The 17,387-nt window shown below is 40.9% G+C and overlaps 1 protein-coding gene across 2 annotated transcripts; it reads left to right on the top strand.

Moving 5' to 3' along the window:
- The first annotated feature begins 107 nt into the window (after window positions 1–107).
- GOLT1B (golgi transport 1B) lies at window positions 108–12,549 on the top strand. 2 transcript variants are annotated; one of them, XM_072337242.1, is made up of 6 exons: window positions 108–253; window positions 4,052–4,143; window positions 5,848–6,026; window positions 8,577–8,658; window positions 9,644–9,677; window positions 10,029–12,549. In XM_072337242.1, the coding sequence occupies exons 1-5, from the start codon at window positions 229–231 to the stop codon at window positions 9,650–9,652; spliced, it is 387 nt and encodes a 128-aa protein (XP_072193343.1). In that variant the 5' UTR covers window positions 108–228; the 3' UTR covers window positions 9,653–9,677; window positions 10,029–12,549. The 2 variants fall into 2 exon arrangements, with proteins under 2 accessions (XP_072193343.1, XP_072193333.1); XM_072337232.1 differs by lacking the exon at window positions 9,644–9,677 and having other exon boundaries at window positions 10,029–12,547.
- The last annotated feature ends 4,838 nt before the right edge of the window (window positions 12,550–17,387 follow it).

Genomic DNA, 17,387 nt, shown 5'->3' on the forward strand with positions numbered 1-17,387 from the left:
CAATCCGCGCCGATGTTACGAGCCTCCCGCTCAGCGGAATGAAAGCGGAGGGGCGGAGCCGCAGCGAACAAGGCAGCCGCTCATTGGGCGTCGCCCCGCCAATCGGCGCTCTCCTTTCAGCCGGCGGCGAGGCGAAGGGGGCTGCGTGTTTCCGGAAGACGTGGCCGTTGTCGCCCCGCTCCCGCCGCTCGGCTCTTTCTCCTTCCCCGCCGTCGCCCCGCCGGCACCATGATCTCCCTCTCGGACACCCAGAGTGAGTGCCGCGCCTTCACCTCATTGCTTTCTATCGGGAAGGGAACACGGGTCTCCCGCCGGGGGCGGCCGTACCGCGATGTAGGCGGCGTGGGCAGGGCCGCGGGGTGCCCGTCGGTAATCGCTGCTGGGAGGGCTGGACGAGCCCGGTGTGGGGCCGCACATCGCGGGCCGGCCCGGACCGTCAGGCTTTGTTCGCGCTTCCCGCCTCCGGAGTGTGGGCGAGGGGCGGGTCCGGGCCGTGCGGGGGGGGTCGCTGAGGAGGGTCCAGCTCAGGCGGCGTGTGCGGGCCGCGGGGGAGCACAGCTCCTGTCAGCATCGCCGTGCTTTGGGGAGTGCTGTGGGTGCGCTCCTGCCTTGGGACAGTGGTGCTGATGGGACTCATCAGGTAAAGCTGAAAGTGAGTTAGGTGTAAGCTTGGAAAAGAGCTTATCAGGGCCCATCCAGCATCTTCAGGTGGGCATTGGTCACCAGCGCTGCTGCTGCTGCTGGTGTCTGCTTTGGGGTGTGAGGTGGTGGTGGTGTTGGCAGGTGGCAATGGCAGGAAGAGAATGAATGAAAACTGAGTAGTACGCAAAAGTGAGAATAGGCAGATGTCTGCTATCCTGTATGCCTCCGTGTGGATGCTGAGGGTTTTGAGTCGATACGTGTCAGTGCCTTCACTGTTTAACTTTGTTACTGAATGGAGTGTTTGCAGGTGACACAGAGGAGGTTTGAAGGTGAGGACCAGGCACTCAGTCTGAAGCCAGGGAAGAACAGCTTGGACGTCACAGTAGTTTTGCTTTCCCTGACTAGGAATAGCTGGAATTAAAGATGATGAAAGAGGAAATGGAAAGAAATCGGAGGGTTTGGAGGCACTGGAACTGCAAAGTAAAGGAGGATGTTAGGTCTTTTATTTGAATTAACGTATAATGCATGATACATTTGCAGTATAGGTAGCATAAAAAGAAATGAGTGTTGTGTCGTAATGTTGCTTGATGGAGGACAAGTGTGAAAGGTGTAGGGAAAGGATGTATAACTTGGTAGCAGAGCACTGAAAACACTGGAGAGCCAACTGGGGCAAAGGATGAAAACGGGCAGTAAAGCAGGTTAGTAAGACACAAGGTTAATGATGTCCTCAGAAATTCAGGTGCTGTGCTCTGTTACTGGAACAGGTGTTAAATCTTGGGGCTTATTCTTACGTATATGTGTTAAAGCTTTGTGGGCTTTGCTTTTGCCCATTCTCCAGTTGTCCCATCCAAAGTACTCATTGGGGAAAAAAATAGATATGCTCACTGTACTTGTCTTAGTTTCTTTTTGGGACACTGAACTGCTGTCTCTGTTGGCTTTAACTCAGAGCTGAGAGCAGTAGATAGAAATACTGAAATTCCAAAGCCTCGCACTGCACGTTATTTTAATACTCTGAAGATGTTTCTTCAGATATTTTGAAACTCAAACTTGTGTTTGGGGAAAAATACAGAATTATAACACCCACAAGAAGAGCGCATTAATCTTTTTTCTTCTGGACTGCAGTGCATTCTCATTTTGTATACAAGAGATAGAGGATGTGTAGTTTCCTCCCTTAACTTTCATAACCAGTCTATCTTAAGACTTACTACTTACTAAGTGATTTTGATGCTTGCTGCACTGCTCGCACAGGTCCTGGGGTTTCTCTAGGAACACCGAGCGTGTGTGGATCCTTCCCCTCTGCAAGTCATAGTTATTAAGAAATAACTATCACGTGGCAAGGATGATGTATCTGCATTTCTAAACACTGAAAAAGTTGTATTTCAGTGATATATAGGAAGCCTTTTATGGCATGGGAGAAAGCATTTTAACAGTACTTTATGCCCCTCATAAAACTTCCCAGCTTGTTGTTTGCAAAGACTGTACAGGATGACAGGGTCAGACATTCTTGACTTGGTGTTCTTTGGAGGAGAAAAAAGAAAAGAGTTCTGATATGATTGCATTGGCAGCATTTACTTGAAATGAGCCCAGAACTGCTACCCTCTGTTGCCTCATCTGCTTTCAGCAGAACTTTGGGATGATGAGAATGGTGGACTTCTTTTTCCTGTGCTAACTGGAGAGTATTGTTGATTTCTAAAGGGAAACCGAACCTGCTGTGGCAGTAAGTGGTTACAAATGTTTTTCAAGTGAATGCAGAAGTGTTAGAGCTGTAATTGCAGCAGCTGTTGGGACTCAGCCTCTGTTTCTTGCTTTCACCCCACTTTGTGCTGTGTCTGAAGAAGGAGAGAGGACTCACTTCCCGTGGCAGCGTATTTATCTTATTGGCAGCTGGTAATTCCTTTGGAATCCTGCCTCGGAGTGTTTTCTTTCCAGAATACAGATTGTTTCTGCTCTTTTAAAGTAAAGAGCACTGGAAGAAAGGGCAGATTGCGATTCCTATGTTGGTTTCAGTCAGTTGATTTGCTGGAGATGCAGTTTTCAATTCATCCGTAGTTCACTGTAAGAAAGTAAACGTCTGCAGAGTGTTAATTGTCAGGTAGTGGTATTTAATACAGAGTGGTTAAAATGCTCATAGGAAAGCTTTAATGTGGCAGACTTAATACCATGATTTGACACCGTGTGGTCAGCAACCTTGCTGAAAGGAGAATGTTGCTGTAACAAATTTCCCAAACAGCTCACTGTAAAGATTTTTTTGTTGTTGTAAGTTAATCATCTGAAATCAACACTGTTACGCTTCTTTGTTCCTGAGCTCTTCAAGCAATGATTAAGTTAAATGATCAAGTAGATCTGTGTTGCAGTCAGAAGAGCAAATAAAATACATTTAGATATTTCTTCCAGAGTTAATCTGGCTAGCGGTGTCAGCAAAGGGCTTTTTGTTTGTTAGGCCACACAAAAATATCGACATCTTCAAAGTATACTGGATTGTCAGCCTGCCTGTATTAATACTGCTGTTTCTGCTAGCTATGTGTATATGTTCTTTAGATTTAAGTTCTCCAGTCATAATGTGGTGAGTGCGTGGATAAATGCCAAGGCTCTTGCAGCTGATTGCTGCTGTTCCTGTTATTTCTCGTATTCAGTCTGTGTGAGAGTCAAAGGAAGGCCATAGAAGTTTAATTTTAAAAGTACTTGAAAATAGCTTGGAGACCATCATCAAGCGGTAGTTTTAATCGTAGCCTGACATTTCCAGGCAAACAAATCTTCCATCCTGCTATTGCCTATCCAATATTTCTTGAACTACTTTTACTGACAGGCAGAGCTCAGAGATATACACCATCTACGAGTTCTGTGTAAACTGACAGCTGGCAGGAGAGGCAAGCTAATGTTTAACAGCCATCAGCATGTGTTACATGGAAGGAGCCTGCAGCGTTAATCTGTGTTGTATTTAATCCGGAAGTTGGGAAAATGGGATTGCCATGCATGTAATGTGGAATGCGAGGTCTCAGGAGGATGAGGTACTTGTGCGTATGCAAATAAGCATTATGGGATAAGAGTTGCAAATAGTAAACAAGGTTTTATTATCTGTTACCCAAATAATCCTTGCTAGCAGTAAATCAAAAGGGATGTTTGCCATGTGTGTATCCATACGTGCTTTTGTTGCATTGTTAAATTGATCCTTTTTATGATTAGCAGCACCCAAACATCTCTTTTTCTGGTACTGAAGTAACTGGTTTATACAGGACTAGTTTTACTTGGGTGTTTAGGGGAATTTTTAAGTACTCATGAAATAGTCTGTGAGCTTGTCAATGAATTTAAATTTTCTCTGTTGCATGTTCCTAGTTTGTATCACATTCTAAGCAAGAGTTTTTCCTTTTACCGTGTTATGTAATACACTTAATTTTATTTCTCCTTGCAGAGATTGGAATGGGTTTAACTGGCTTTGGAGTGTTTTTCCTTTTCTTTGGAATGATACTCTTCTTTGACAAAGCTCTTCTTGCTATTGGAAATGTAAGTGCGTACTTTCTGGTCTTAAATTCTGCTCTGCTTAAAATTAAGTATATAATATATTAAAAACAATCTTAAAAAACAATATATTTTGAAATAGAAACTGAGTCATAAAAAGGTACTGTGGTAACTTAGCGTAAAGGAGGAGTTATGCGCAGTGATCTGAGTGAATCATTTTCCCTGATTAACATTAGAGCAGCTCACATCAATCTTAATGTTGTACCTCCAGGTCAGGCATGTGGTAGGTTGGTCTGACAAGCAGCAGCTTGTCCTACAGTTATGCTGATGCAAATAAGATTTCTAGATTAGCTGTTGTTACTAACACTTTATGATCTTGCAAGGTAGCTGTGAAAGCTAGGTATCTATTTGGATAAGAATGCCAATGATGTGTTCTGTGCGTTCTGTTAAATGCAGTTTTGCTGTGCTTTACTAGGATGGAGAGAAGCATAAATTGCAGGTAGTGGCTTAGGAGAGCGGATCACTGCAACTGAAAGCTGAATTATCTTCAGTTTTTACCAAATTGAAGTTTTTGCTTAAGCAGGATAGAAAATAAATTCTAGGGCAGGTACATAAAATTCCCAATACGGAGTAAAATAACACCGTGTTTTCTAAATCTGATATTGCTGTGTCCCAGCTGTTCTCAGTTTTGCCAGCCAGCCAGAGGGCACAGCTTGATAGAGATTTGTGTCCCCCTTCAGTAAATTAAAGTCTGTGGTTAAAATGGACCAGTTTCATTCTGTGGCAGCAACATCAAATACTGAGGTTTGCTGGATGGAAATTCTGTAAATGCTCTTTGAATTTGGGTGCACGTTGAAAGAGTAGAGAATAAAACAGTGCTTATATCATCTTCTTTCTAAGATAAGGTGGAAATGCAAGATCCGGTTTAGGGAAAATAATGAGAATATAGGTAGAAAGAGACAGTGAAAGGCTATGTGGTAGGCAAAGATAACACAAGAAAGATTACTGTGTCATTTATGGGAAAGCTTAATTATAAAAGAGAAGGGGTAAAAGGTGGTAAGGAAGTAGCTTCATGTTTGTCTTGTTTTGGTTTTTGTATTTGTTTTGTTTTTATTTTAAATAGCATGAACTTGAATTTCATCTGTTAGTTATGAGTCAAATCTGAGCTATAATCTCTTTCCAGAAAAGGTGCTGCCCAGATGTATGCTTAGAGAATGAAGTAATACTCTGCTGCTGAAGGATACTTAAAACAATTTTAGCTAGGCTGGAGCACTGAAGATGATGTTCAGCCTACACTGGAACCAGTGATTAGTAGTAGCCTGATACGCAGGCAAAATTAAGGAAGACAGCTGATAGTAATGCCCTTCAGCTTTTTTCTTGTTTTGCCTTTGCAGTGATTGGCACAAGCTATTGAGGATGGGGGTGCTTCTGTATTGTGTCTGTTCCCAGTTTTAGGAATCTTAGCTGTTAGTGGTACTGAACTTCAGTACTGACTGCAGGTAACTATTGTATTTATGTTACAGGAAAGACAGCTGTTGTCACCAGGTCTTCTGACATGATTATGCTTGTTAGAGACCATGAAGGTAGACTCTTAAAATCACTAATAAGTTCTCATTATTAATTTTGATATTAAAATAAGTTGTGCAAAACTGCAGTCTAATTCTGTAGACTAATAATATGTGCTTGCATTCTAAACTTAGGAATGTATTTAGCTGTGTTCTTTATTTGGTTGGTTTTTGTCTCTTCTAGGTTTTATTTGTGGCTGGCTTGGCTTTTGTTATTGGTTTAGAAAGAACATTTAGATTCTTCTTCCAAAAACACAAAATGAAAGCAACGGGCTTTTTCCTGGGTGGTGTGCTCATAGTTCTGATTGGTTGGCCTTTAATAGGAATGATTCTTGAAATATATGGGTTCTTCCTATTATTCAGGTAAGACTTGTTTCAAAATCGCTTTCTATAAGGATGTATCAAGGAGCACGTGTACTTGTTTAGTGTACTGTATTACAACTGGGAAAACAACATTCTTTGCATGTTCACTTTTCATGGATTTTGTTTGAAGCTGTTGGGTTACATTTGCAAGAGGTGAAGAGGTTCCAGGACTCTTAATTTGCTAATGTTTATGAGGCAGATATCGAACTGTCTCTTGGCAACATAGCTTAAATCCAATCGAATAACTGTACAGCTTCAAAATATTTGGGAGATCAAATTGTTACAAGTGCCACGTTTTAATTATTTCCGTATAAAAGAAAACTTAAATGCCTGTATTGGTTTTGTTGGTTGAGTTGTTGATCATTCTGATTTTTTGGTGGAGAGTTTGTTCTATGAATTAATAAATGAGGCAAAACGTGCTTACAAACAGCTTCACAACCTCACTATTTCATTTCTATGGTAGCCTCAGTGAGGAGGTGGCTTCTGTGATGCTTTGTTATACTTGTGCCCAGTTTGCAATGTATGAGGTGTTGGTTTCAGTTACTGATGTCTGAAATGACTTAAACGTTTATATCTCCTCTATATAGATGTTAATAACATTACAACAGATAGGTTGCATCTGTTACAACATGTCATTTAACTTACAATTAATTTAAGGGTGGAAGAACCTGGAATGTTGCATTATATCATTTATTTCCTTGGTTGTAGTTCCATACTTCAGAAAACAAAGTAGAAAGTGTCTTAATAAGTAAGAAGGGAAGCTTTTGTTGGTTTTTGGACTTTATTTAGAAGACAAAATTCCATCTAATGCTTATTTATTTAATGTAAGTCCCACCAAATTGTTGTCCCAAAGTCAGCAGGACTACATCTTACCCAGAAAAGTATCAACAATGGATAAATAATTCCAAATGAATCTTTTTACCTCGTCTAAACAACTTTTTCTACTTCCTAATACTTGTTAAGATCTGTATCTCTTGCTGCCGTGCTGGCTAGTAACTGCTTCAATCAAAGTTCTTTGTTTGGCTTCAGATTTGTTAATTTCAACTTCAATAATGTTTTTGGCAACTTTTTGTGTGGTAGGGCACTGTGTTATACTTTATTCAGTTTCTATATCTATCTATCATATATATATTTAGACCACTGAAGCAGTTCCACCAGAATTTTTGTGTGTAGACAGTTCTCCTGTACAGTTGGACTTCCTGTATGAAGTCATCTTTCTCACACTCTGTAGAAGAAATTGCAGAGATCCTGTTGTCCACAAAGCAAAGGTTTTAGGTACTGGTAGCCAAGAACGCTTAAATAGCTGACATGATAGCAGAGATTTTTATGTAATATACATTTATTTTACTGCAGTGAGAGAGACGCAGCTGTGATTTTACTCTGGATTAAATCTCGAATGAGATTTCCCTTCTTAGCGTACTGCCAGAAATTTCCTATCAGAGGTTCAGTTCTTTGCCTTTACACATTCAAATTGCATTCCCTGGAGACAGCTATTACACTACAGTCTCTTTTATCATTGTCTAGACTGCTCTTAGAGCCTTGTTCAGATCAAAGGTATCCAAAGTTCTTGTTAAAGATGCTATCCGAACTATAATGACTATTTTGCATTCATGGTTACACCAATTATGTCTGCCTGTCAGAAGTGGTTTGTGTGCCCTGCATCACAATGTGTAGGTTCAGTGTAATGATCTGGTCTTTAAAAAAAAAATAAATAGATAGCCCAGGGAGGAGGGGGGACTTACTGATATTGATATGATCCAACAGATTGTTTTTACCAGCAAGAGGATGGTGAATAGTGAAATTCTGCTGGTCAGACATGACAGAGGTGGATTTACATGCCAGTCCTTATTCTATACTGGGAGAGATGTATAGCTCAACTAAAGAACTTAGAATGCCAGTACCAGCTGAACTGCTGTGGTTGACTTCAGACAACTGAGATACTGCCACAGAAAATCCCTTTTCCTGCTGTAGATGCAGGCTGGCAGTGCGGGAGTAGACCATACCAGCTATAAAAGGCAGCAGTTCCTGGCTTGTTATTAAAATTTCTGACATCACATGTATTTGTCAATTATGTGAGTGCACACACATGTTGTGCTTCATTTTCTTTAGTCGATTAAACATTGCCATATCTGGTTTCAAAGAGGATTGCTTAGAATTACCTTTCAGGAGGTTTTTATATTGGATATAGGATGATGAGTGATATTGCAAGAATGTATTTCCTGTAAGGTTAAAAACAATTGTCCCAGTGTTTATAATAATTTTGAGAAAGTAGATGCGCACATCAGTCCTCTTGACTAAGTTGGATATTCATCCCTTAGTTAATTCTGAGCAGCTGATCCAGAGGGCTGCCAACTATGAGGAAAAATGTTTACATCAATTTAAAATAATCCTTCTTTCTGTTAGTGTTGTTCTTTGCTAAATGTGTATTTGTGTATTTGGTAAAATAATTTTCAGTGAAGAAACTACAGGAGTTGAATTTCCAGTTCTTCAGAGCGATGTTAGAATAGTTTGTTTATAAAAACTAATACAATATTTTTATCTTGCATAAAGGGGGTTCTTTCCTGTGGTGATTGGCTTCATTAGAAGAGTTCCAGTCCTTGGTTCTCTCTTGAATTTACCTGGTATAAGCTCGGTAAGTGTTTGGTACTTAATGTAAATTTAAGGCTTTTGCTGTTTTTCCTATTTCATTACTATTGCAGTAGAAGAAATGCATTGGGAGTGAATCAGATGCAGCTTTTTAGAGCAGTGAATTTGATTGTATTACTGTATAGTTTTTGCACCATACAAATAACCCTCATTCCCAGTGAGAGGCTTTTAACTGTAAAAGAAACATCTTTTCAGAGGCTGCCTCTGCTTAAGCCTTCTAAAGGGAAAGAGCCCTGGATTGTGACTCAGGGTTGTGACTAAGAATACCAGGGTTCTGGTTCCTCCCTTGCTGCTGGCCCTAGGTGACCACAGGCAGGCAAACCATGCCACTGTTCTGTGCCTCTTCTCCTGTCTGTCACGAGAGGCATTTCTCTTCTTTGTGCAGTATCTGGATGTATCTAAAAAAAAGAGGGCCTGTAGTAACAAAGAGGTTTGCTCAGTGTTAATTTGCAGCTTACAGGGTGAATCCAGAAACTCCCATCTTGCATAATCATTCATCAAGTACAGTATTTATTCAGGCCTGTTGTAAAAGATTGATTCTTGGCTCTGTACTTCTTCAAATGCAGTTTTCCATTTTCTTAACTAAGTAGCCAGGGATTTGAAGACAGTAAATGGTGCCAGAAAGATGGTAATCTAGGTAGGGTATTTCGGTCAACTGCTTTTACTGTGATAATTTCTGTATGTTTTTTAACACAAATGTTTTTAACCCTAGTTTTGAAAGCTACAGTTCTAATAGCTACAGCTTAAAAAATAACAGGGGACATAGCTAAGACATATGTCAGTCTGTTTAATAAAAATGAGTTTTCAAGATCATCTGTTCCAATTGTACAGCCTAGGCCAAGTTCTGGCTCGTCATTCATGATCAATTGAATGTTTTACTTGTCAATTGATCTTGTCTGCTCACATTTGATTTGATCATAATGGGGTTAAATCCTGTTTTAAAAGGATAATTGTTAATGTTTTATTCAAAGCCTACGTAGGCTCAGAAGAGAATCCACAGTAATGGTCAGTTGAAATATCTTACTTGGTCTACTAATGCATGCGTGGCTGATACCGCATTGTTTTGTTTTAATCATTAAGCTAGCAGTGGTATCTGTATTCTTCTATTTCCTTTTTCATTCTCTTGCATCTTCATGTTGCACTGTTAACGTCTTATATAAGAAAACATGTCATGTAGAAACACAGTTGTGAAACTAAAAATCTTACATTGCAAACTTAAGTCATGAAACCTTGGTGAGTACTACTCTCATTTCCAGTCATATACCAACTGCGCAAACAGCAAGTTGCATTTGAGACTTAATTAAATTGTACGTAAACGTAATGTAGCTTAAAACTTCTTGTTTCTTTTTTTTACAGCTTGTAGATAAAGTTGGAGAAAGCAACAACATGGTATAATGACAAGAGGGCGGAAGACTGATTGTAAACTTATTGTATTATTTATAAAATCCTTTTGAAGAATACTCAGCACAAAGATTAAGTTGTGTACAAAGGAAAGGCTTGTAACATTCTTTACATAACAGTTTAAATTAAAATTTATAGTCAACAATGTACATTAGAAGCTCGGCAAGTATGCTTCTAGGAAAAGTAACTGCAGAGTTCAGGAAGTAAACTGAAGAGGTGAAAGTCATGGAGTAACTCGCATTACAACCGTTCAAGACTGTGGTTGTTGGTTTTGGAAAAGGTAATGAACCCTTCCGGATTTAAAGGTGCCTGTACTTTACCTCCTTATTGTGAAGGTGCAGTAGAGCAAACAGGCCTCCATTTTTAAGGTCACTCCAACTTATCCAGCCTTCTTTTTACCCTCAGAATGCAAAACGAACAAACAAAATAAATAAAGCAAAATACAGAAATCTTCTTGTGTAACAAGAGACACTCCTTTGCATGAAAGTTGAGATGACTATTCATCTCTTATTATGACTAAAAAGGAAACCCTGCGCACTTCTGTTGTATGCGTTTCTGTAAATATGCGGTTGAAATAAAACATTAAGGTAATGTTTCAAAGCCAAATGTAAGTTGATTGTATTTGCCTTCCATTTTGGAGTATGCAGAAAGTCAGTCTTCGGTAACATCAGTCTTAAGTGTTGGTTCCGAACATGTAGAGTTCAACAGTGAACTTTGGAAACTGGCTTACACTCCTTCCAGTTTGTTCTTCTTGAGTCATGTCTGCATCTGGGTGAGAACGCAGCCCCTTCTCACTAATGTGGAAACTTTGAAATGTGTTTGGTTCAAAAAAAATGCACCTGGTTACGGTGCTGACATGAATCTTGTGAAATGTATCTTATCCAAATGCGAACCTTTTGTTTTTAAATGGTTTGAAGCTAAGGTTTCTTTGTTTATTCTGGAACTACAAGTTGACGTTTATTTTTTACGGTAATAAAATGAAGACTTAAAACTCTGTGTATGTGAGTCTCTGGGGAGCAACTGTAGTAAATGGGCTAATTAACGATCAAGTGCCAATCTCAGTGTTGCATATCTTGTTCTTTGGGTTATCTTCAGATCTTCAAATAACTCAAAAACTTCAGTCATAACAACAACTTAGCTGTCGCCTGGAGTTTATGTCCCCCACTAACGCAAAGGTCACATTTCTGCTTCTCTTGGAATGTTAAACATTGTGTACTTTAAATAGATACAGCTATAGACAAAAAGTGATCTGTAAGAAAACTGTATTTGTGAAAGTCTTGGGGTTTTCTGTTTTAATGTTCTTCTTCCTTTCTAATGTAATCCTACGAACTACCTGAAATGCAGTGGTAGTATTTCAACTAGTTATGCAGTCTTAAGGGCCTAACAACTGATTTTACTATTACACAGTTAAAACTGGTATTTTTTCAAAGCATCTTTTAAGAAGAATTCTCAGATACTGTTTTTGGAAGTTGCTGCAAAGCTTTTTGTATAAGGCATGAGTGTTTTTTCACAACTGCATTAATGGCTGCAACCTGTAACTCCCATATTTAATTAGCTTTCTTCTCAAGCAGGCATGAAATGATTCAGCAGGGAAAAAAAAAAATGCCATGACACAGTGAACAGTACCTGCGAAAACCCGTCACTGTTTTCTCGAATGTTTATATGAAAAAGTTGACTATATTTGCCTGATGGTATGTGTTACATATGGACTAAATGTGACTTGTGGCTCCTACCTCAAGAGATGAACCAATTTTAACTGTTCCTGCGGATCTGTTGTGTGTTAAATGACTAGAAATAACACTACAGCCGTTCAGCAAACTCATGTTTGCTGTGGTAGAGCAGTAGTCTGTTCTGTGGGAATCAAGTGCTGTTTAAAGCAGTGTTCATCATTTACATTACAAGTCAGCTACCTAAAGATTTTTCTTGTCTTTTGAAAAGTAATCTGATGGGATGGGTGGATTACACTGCAAGACTGGAGCTCTTACTGAAAGCAAATAGTATGGTAAGCTGAAGTACTTTCATCGACAAGAAATCTGACATCTTTCAGAGGTAACGAATGCATTACCCTGTGTTATCTTTTAGCCCTCTGAAACTGAGATGTAGGCAGTTCATCTTGCTCCTGTTTAATTCTTGGTTTTAAATCAAAAGTCAGTTTCTGTCAGATAGGAACTGCTGTGAAATGCATCTGAGGGAACGAAAAGGTATGCTTAATCCCTCAAGATAACGTTGTCTTTTAGATGGCTTTGCCAGGATAAATGTGGGTGGCAGCAATGGTACAAACTTCTTAGCCTTAAAGGTTTCTGTTGTAAAAAAAAGTCTCTAACAGAAACATGTTTAGAACGTTTCCTCTTTTAAATGTAATTTATAATTGCTGCTTTAAAAAAGAAATAAATTGTAAGGATGGATTTCATTCTGAGCAAATGGATACTGTAAATATACTTGTCATATCTTGAATAAATGGGAACCTTTTTCTATGATTTGTCTTTGTGTCTCTTTACACTTGAATGCTGAGAAAGTATTTTGACAAGTTTACCTTTCCGAAGGTTAAGGAGTATGTGTTTTTCAGTCTTAGGGTGATTTTACTTTCATAGGGAATAGTCTTTGGTTAATCTTAATTTAAAGGTTTGTCTCTTACAATAAGGATTCCTTTACGTAAGCATTTGCCTCCTGCTTTTATAGGCATCTTCCTGTGCATAATGGGGTGTTGCTTCATCCCAGGGGCAATCCACTGACAATGCGTAACTGCCAGGTGAATAGGCCATTCTCAATTACAACGTATGATGCTTTCCATTGCTTTGTCACTCACTACTGTGTAATCCTGAGCACCTTGAACTTCAGTACTTTGGTCAAAATCTGTTTCTGAAGACAAGAGCTGCAACTGGAGTCAAGATCTCAGCTTGTTTTTCATGTTCTACTTTCAAACATCACAATGTGGAAATCGCAGTTAGGTGGGAGACTGTTTCTTTGCTAAACTACCATGCAAGAAGAGAGGAAATGAGTGAAAGTTCAGGAGAAAAAAGACATGTCAAGGGCTTATGGCTGGTTCAGATCCCTCTATTTTATTTCAAGGGCTTGAGCGTGACCTCTATATCCTGCAGAGTGGCCTGATAAGCAGACTTGTTATTCTGTGGTGATGTGCAAGCTTGCATTCTGCTGCTGTGGATTTTCATAGTGAGTAGAACCCCAAAGCAGGAATTAAAATGTGTTGTTGAAATGTGCTTGTTCTAAGTACTAGGCTAGGTAATGCTCTAAAAGCTTCATTTGGCCGAGGTTCCAGCCTTTCTACTAACTTGGGTGAAGTTGGTTGTATCCTAAGAAATGCAGAGAGTTCATGCTTCCTGGTTTAAAAGGGAAAAAGAAAACACCAGGTAGGTACACCTGCTTGTATCTGTCAAACCGTGAGAGATATAATCCAAACCTGTGTATAGTTCATGGCCAGTTATTTTGGGGAATGGTTGCCATTTATAAACCAATAATACTTTGACATTGTTATTGCTCATAGTATGGTACCACTATTTCAAGAGACTGTCAGCAAGGTTATGAAAAAGACTTTTCTGCAGTAGATGTCACAAGACGAGTCTTTATTTGATTACTTTAAAGCTATTTCCTTGCCAAGTTTCAAGCAAATTTCAAGGTACAGGCTATTTTAGCTGGCACCTTTCTGGTTTGCCTAATTATAAAGCTGAAAAATTAAAGTTCACTTCCCCATAATAACTGTAGGTTTCCCTGCAGTTCCTTTGGATATGTTGCCACCAGCTCTTGGTCTCCATCTCTCTGGCTGCCATGTCCTGGCTTCTTTTGGCTGTTACTTCTACTCTTCACGTTACCGTTATCAGCACCAGTGTGCCATTTCCAGTCGCTTTTAACAAACAGGGCTTTTGTGGCTCTCTGATGTTGTCAACTTTACCCCTGTAATATTGGCCTTGGCACATTAAAACATCTTTCAGAAAACTTGCAGCTCGTGCTCAGTCTAACAAAGACTCTGAAGCAACCGTAATTCTCCCCCAAGCAAATTTCAGCGTGTTTTAAAGATGCTAATGCATCCTCCTCAACTATGTGGCAAATAGCAGAAAAAATGACAGAAATGATGCGGAGTCATTCAGTGTGAAACTCATGATGCCGAAGTTAGGATCTGTAAATAGATCGCTGAAGGCCGTGTGACCTGCGTACCTGCCACCCGGCAGCGGTGCCGCCAGGGGGAGCTGCGAGGAAAGAGAAACGCCGGGGAGAGCTTCGCAGAAGCCCTTCAGCTTTGGAAATGTTTTTGGTCGGTTTGCTGCGTACCTATGTGGAAGTACTACTCCCTAAGTTTTAATTTAGACTGGTGAACTGCCTTGTAGCTTTATACTACCACATGAGTGTTGAGCTGCACTCATATTGTTGTAGACTGCACAGATCTCTCAGCCTTTCTTCAAAAGGAGATGCTCTGGGCTCCTCACCATCTTTATGGCCCCCCACTGGACTCTCCCCAGCAGTTCCCTGTCTTTCTTGAACAGGGGAGCCCACAACTGGATGCAGTATTTCAGATGTGGCCTCAGCAGTATTGTAGAGGGGAAGGATCACCTCCCTTGACCTGCTGGCCAAACTCTTTTCAAGGCACCCCAGGATAACACTGGTGTTCTTGGCCACATGAGCACACTGCAGTTTAATATCACTGTTGTGTGCATGCATGAGGATGTGCACGTGTGTCTCCATATGTCCTATGTCATGCCTCACTATCAGTTGAACTTGGAAACATGAGAGCTGCAGTTGCACCTGTAGGTGTGGAACAGACACATCCAGGTCTCCAGGGGGAACCAAGCTGGGTTCCAGCAGACAAGCAGGAGGAATTGAATCCACAAGTTCTTGAGCTTATCAAAGGCAGCAGCATTATAATATCCCTTAATCCTGTCCATCCAGAATCAAGAAATGCAGGAACTACTGAGTCTTCCAGTGGGCTGGCTGGCTGGCTTTTATGTTGATCTATCTAATGTATGTGAAAGATTGTCCTAAAATTGCAGCCTTCTTTCTTTCCCAATCTCACAAAATAAAAAGCCAATAGCTCTGTTTCCCTTCTTCCATTTCTTCCAGCAGGTATGGTGGGGGAAGAAGCAACTCAGCAGTTATGGCATCTTAGGAATTACTTCAGATAGGGGAAAATGAGCTGGCAGGGAATCATCTCCCTTTCCTGAAAAGGCGGAAGAGTGGATCAGTTTTGACAAACGCTCTGGAATCACTTGGTAAGGATGCATTTGGTGGAGCTAGCTGAGGCAAGTCCTACTGCCTGCTGGGCCTCTGCCCCGCTGCACAGCTTGCAGCTGCTCCCACACCATGTTTTCTGACTCCAGTACCACCTAATCTCCACCAAAAAGTCTCCTTGAAGCCCTCAGTCCATCAGCATTTGGGCATTTTCTCTCCTGAGGTGTTGAGGGCGCTGACCCAGCCAGCAGAGCCAGGCAGCAGCTGAGGCAGGGTGCTCAGAACCTTCTGGAAGAGGCAGGAGGGACCTGCAAGCCACCATGCCCACTGCTGGGGAGGCTGTGAGGAGAAGCAGGAAGGTGAGTGGCTGTAAAATTAGCAGGAATCAACACTGGGAACAAACTCTGTTCCTGATTAACTCCTGGGTTGTTTTTCTTGCCTCTCACAGTAGAAATAAGTGACAGGCTCACAAAGTGCTTATTGTGTAAAAATGCTTTTTCCCCACTGGGTGGGAATGAAGCGGCAGGAGGCATCGTGCTTGTTCCTAATTTCCATCACCCTTTCACATAAAAACCTTTCCCCTTCAGCCTTTTTCCTGGTTGTCAGGTGCTCTGTTACCGTGTTCCCCCTCACGGTATTTTTAGATGTTTCTTTCTCTGGATCGATTGTGCAATCTGTAGTCCTTTACTGTGATGCCAGCTTAAGCACTTTCCACCTTTCAGCATCTACAGCAATTACTTCTTCCTCCTACGCTTTTTATCAGGGATTTTTTAAACCCAGATCACTCCAGTAATCCGTTTTACAACGCAGCCCACACGCAGCCAGGTTGGTGGAGAATGGCAGGAGGACATTTATGAGGAAGCAAGCACTGGGGAAAGGTGCTACTACAAAGAGATCTTCCCTGCAGATTATGCTGAAACCTTACATCTCACTCAAGCACTTCCTCATGGTGGTGACGTGAGCTTGTAACAGAGAGACTCCTGTGCCTTCATCTTCCCATCTCTGCAAAGAATCCTATTTGTTTCTTTTCCAAAATGGAGACCAGGAGTTGGAACCACCAGTTTCTGTTAATTATTTCAGCTTCTCTTGTTATTTGATTGTATGCCCAAGATATTAAACAACCCATCCTCTGAAATCCAAGGAATGCTCTGAAAGGAATACCTCCTATTTTATTATGTTAGTCCACGACGTCAGAGGCAGATGTTGGTGGTATGGCGGTGGAGGGAGGTTGAACCTTCCTGCCAATATCCCATTACATTTTGTTGCAGCGTGACAGATGGCAGCAGAGGGGCAGTCTGACAGAATGGCATCTGACATGGAAGTGCAGATGAAGCCATGGTGTGGCTCTGAATTCCTCTGCATGCAAAAAACGGCACCCACTGACATTCCTTGACACTTATTGAACACTTACGGAGACCAAGCAGCGGCTGTGAGCATAGCGAGGCAGTGGGTGGTGCATTTCAGCGGTGGTGACAGAGATGTGAAAGACAAGACACAATTCTGGACAGCTATGTGCAGCTGTCACACCACAAAATGAACAGCTCTTATTCATCACTGGCAAAAATGCATAGCTAATAGTGGTGACTGTGGAAGAATAACATCTTGTAGCTGAGAATTTGTTCTATCAATTAGTTTTATTGTGCACTTTGTGTCTATTGTGGTGTCTGCAGAAACAAATAGGAGGCACTACTTCTGGTGCAACCTAGATAATTCAACCAGCACAAATTTTTACTCTAATGTCTTATATATATACAAACACTCACACGTGCACACACACAAATTACAGTTTGTGTCATATGTGGTTGTTTCCTGCTAGGAAACTTCTGCAGCACCAGCCTCATTCACATCCAGAGTTTTCTCCTTCCTTCAGTTACTTCAGAACTTTAAAAGCTTTCCACAGCCGGTACTTCCAATCCTGCAAGGCAGCCATGCTGAAATCACGTCCTGCAGTTGCTCGCTTACTTCTTAATGGACTTATTGGGTTTAGTTCTGTGACTGAAATTGGCCATAGATTTTCTCTGACACATATTTTAGATGAAATATTATTTATGGGGGGAAGTACTGAGTAGCAGCGGAGGGACTTTCCTGCCACTACAGAAACTAAGGAAGCTTTATTAGAAAAGCTAAGCAGAAGAA

Source organism: Excalfactoria chinensis, chromosome 1 (assembly GCF_039878825.1).
Source record: "Excalfactoria chinensis isolate bCotChi1 chromosome 1, bCotChi1.hap2, whole genome shotgun sequence".
NCBI classification, from domain to species: Eukaryota; Metazoa; Chordata; class Aves; order Galliformes; family Phasianidae; genus Excalfactoria; species Excalfactoria chinensis.

Coding starts and splice junctions, on each gene's coding strand:
- GOLT1B (XM_072337232.1), top strand. CDS start 229: ATGATCTCCCTCTCGGACACCCAGA. Junction 4,144..5,847: donor CTCTTCTTGCTATTGGAAAT/GTAAGTGCGTAC, acceptor TGTCTCTTCTAG/GTTTTATTTGTGGCTGGCTT. Junction 6,027..8,576: donor GGGTTCTTCCTATTATTCAG/GTAAGACTTGTT, acceptor TCTTGCATAAAG/GGGGTTCTTTCCTGTGGTGA.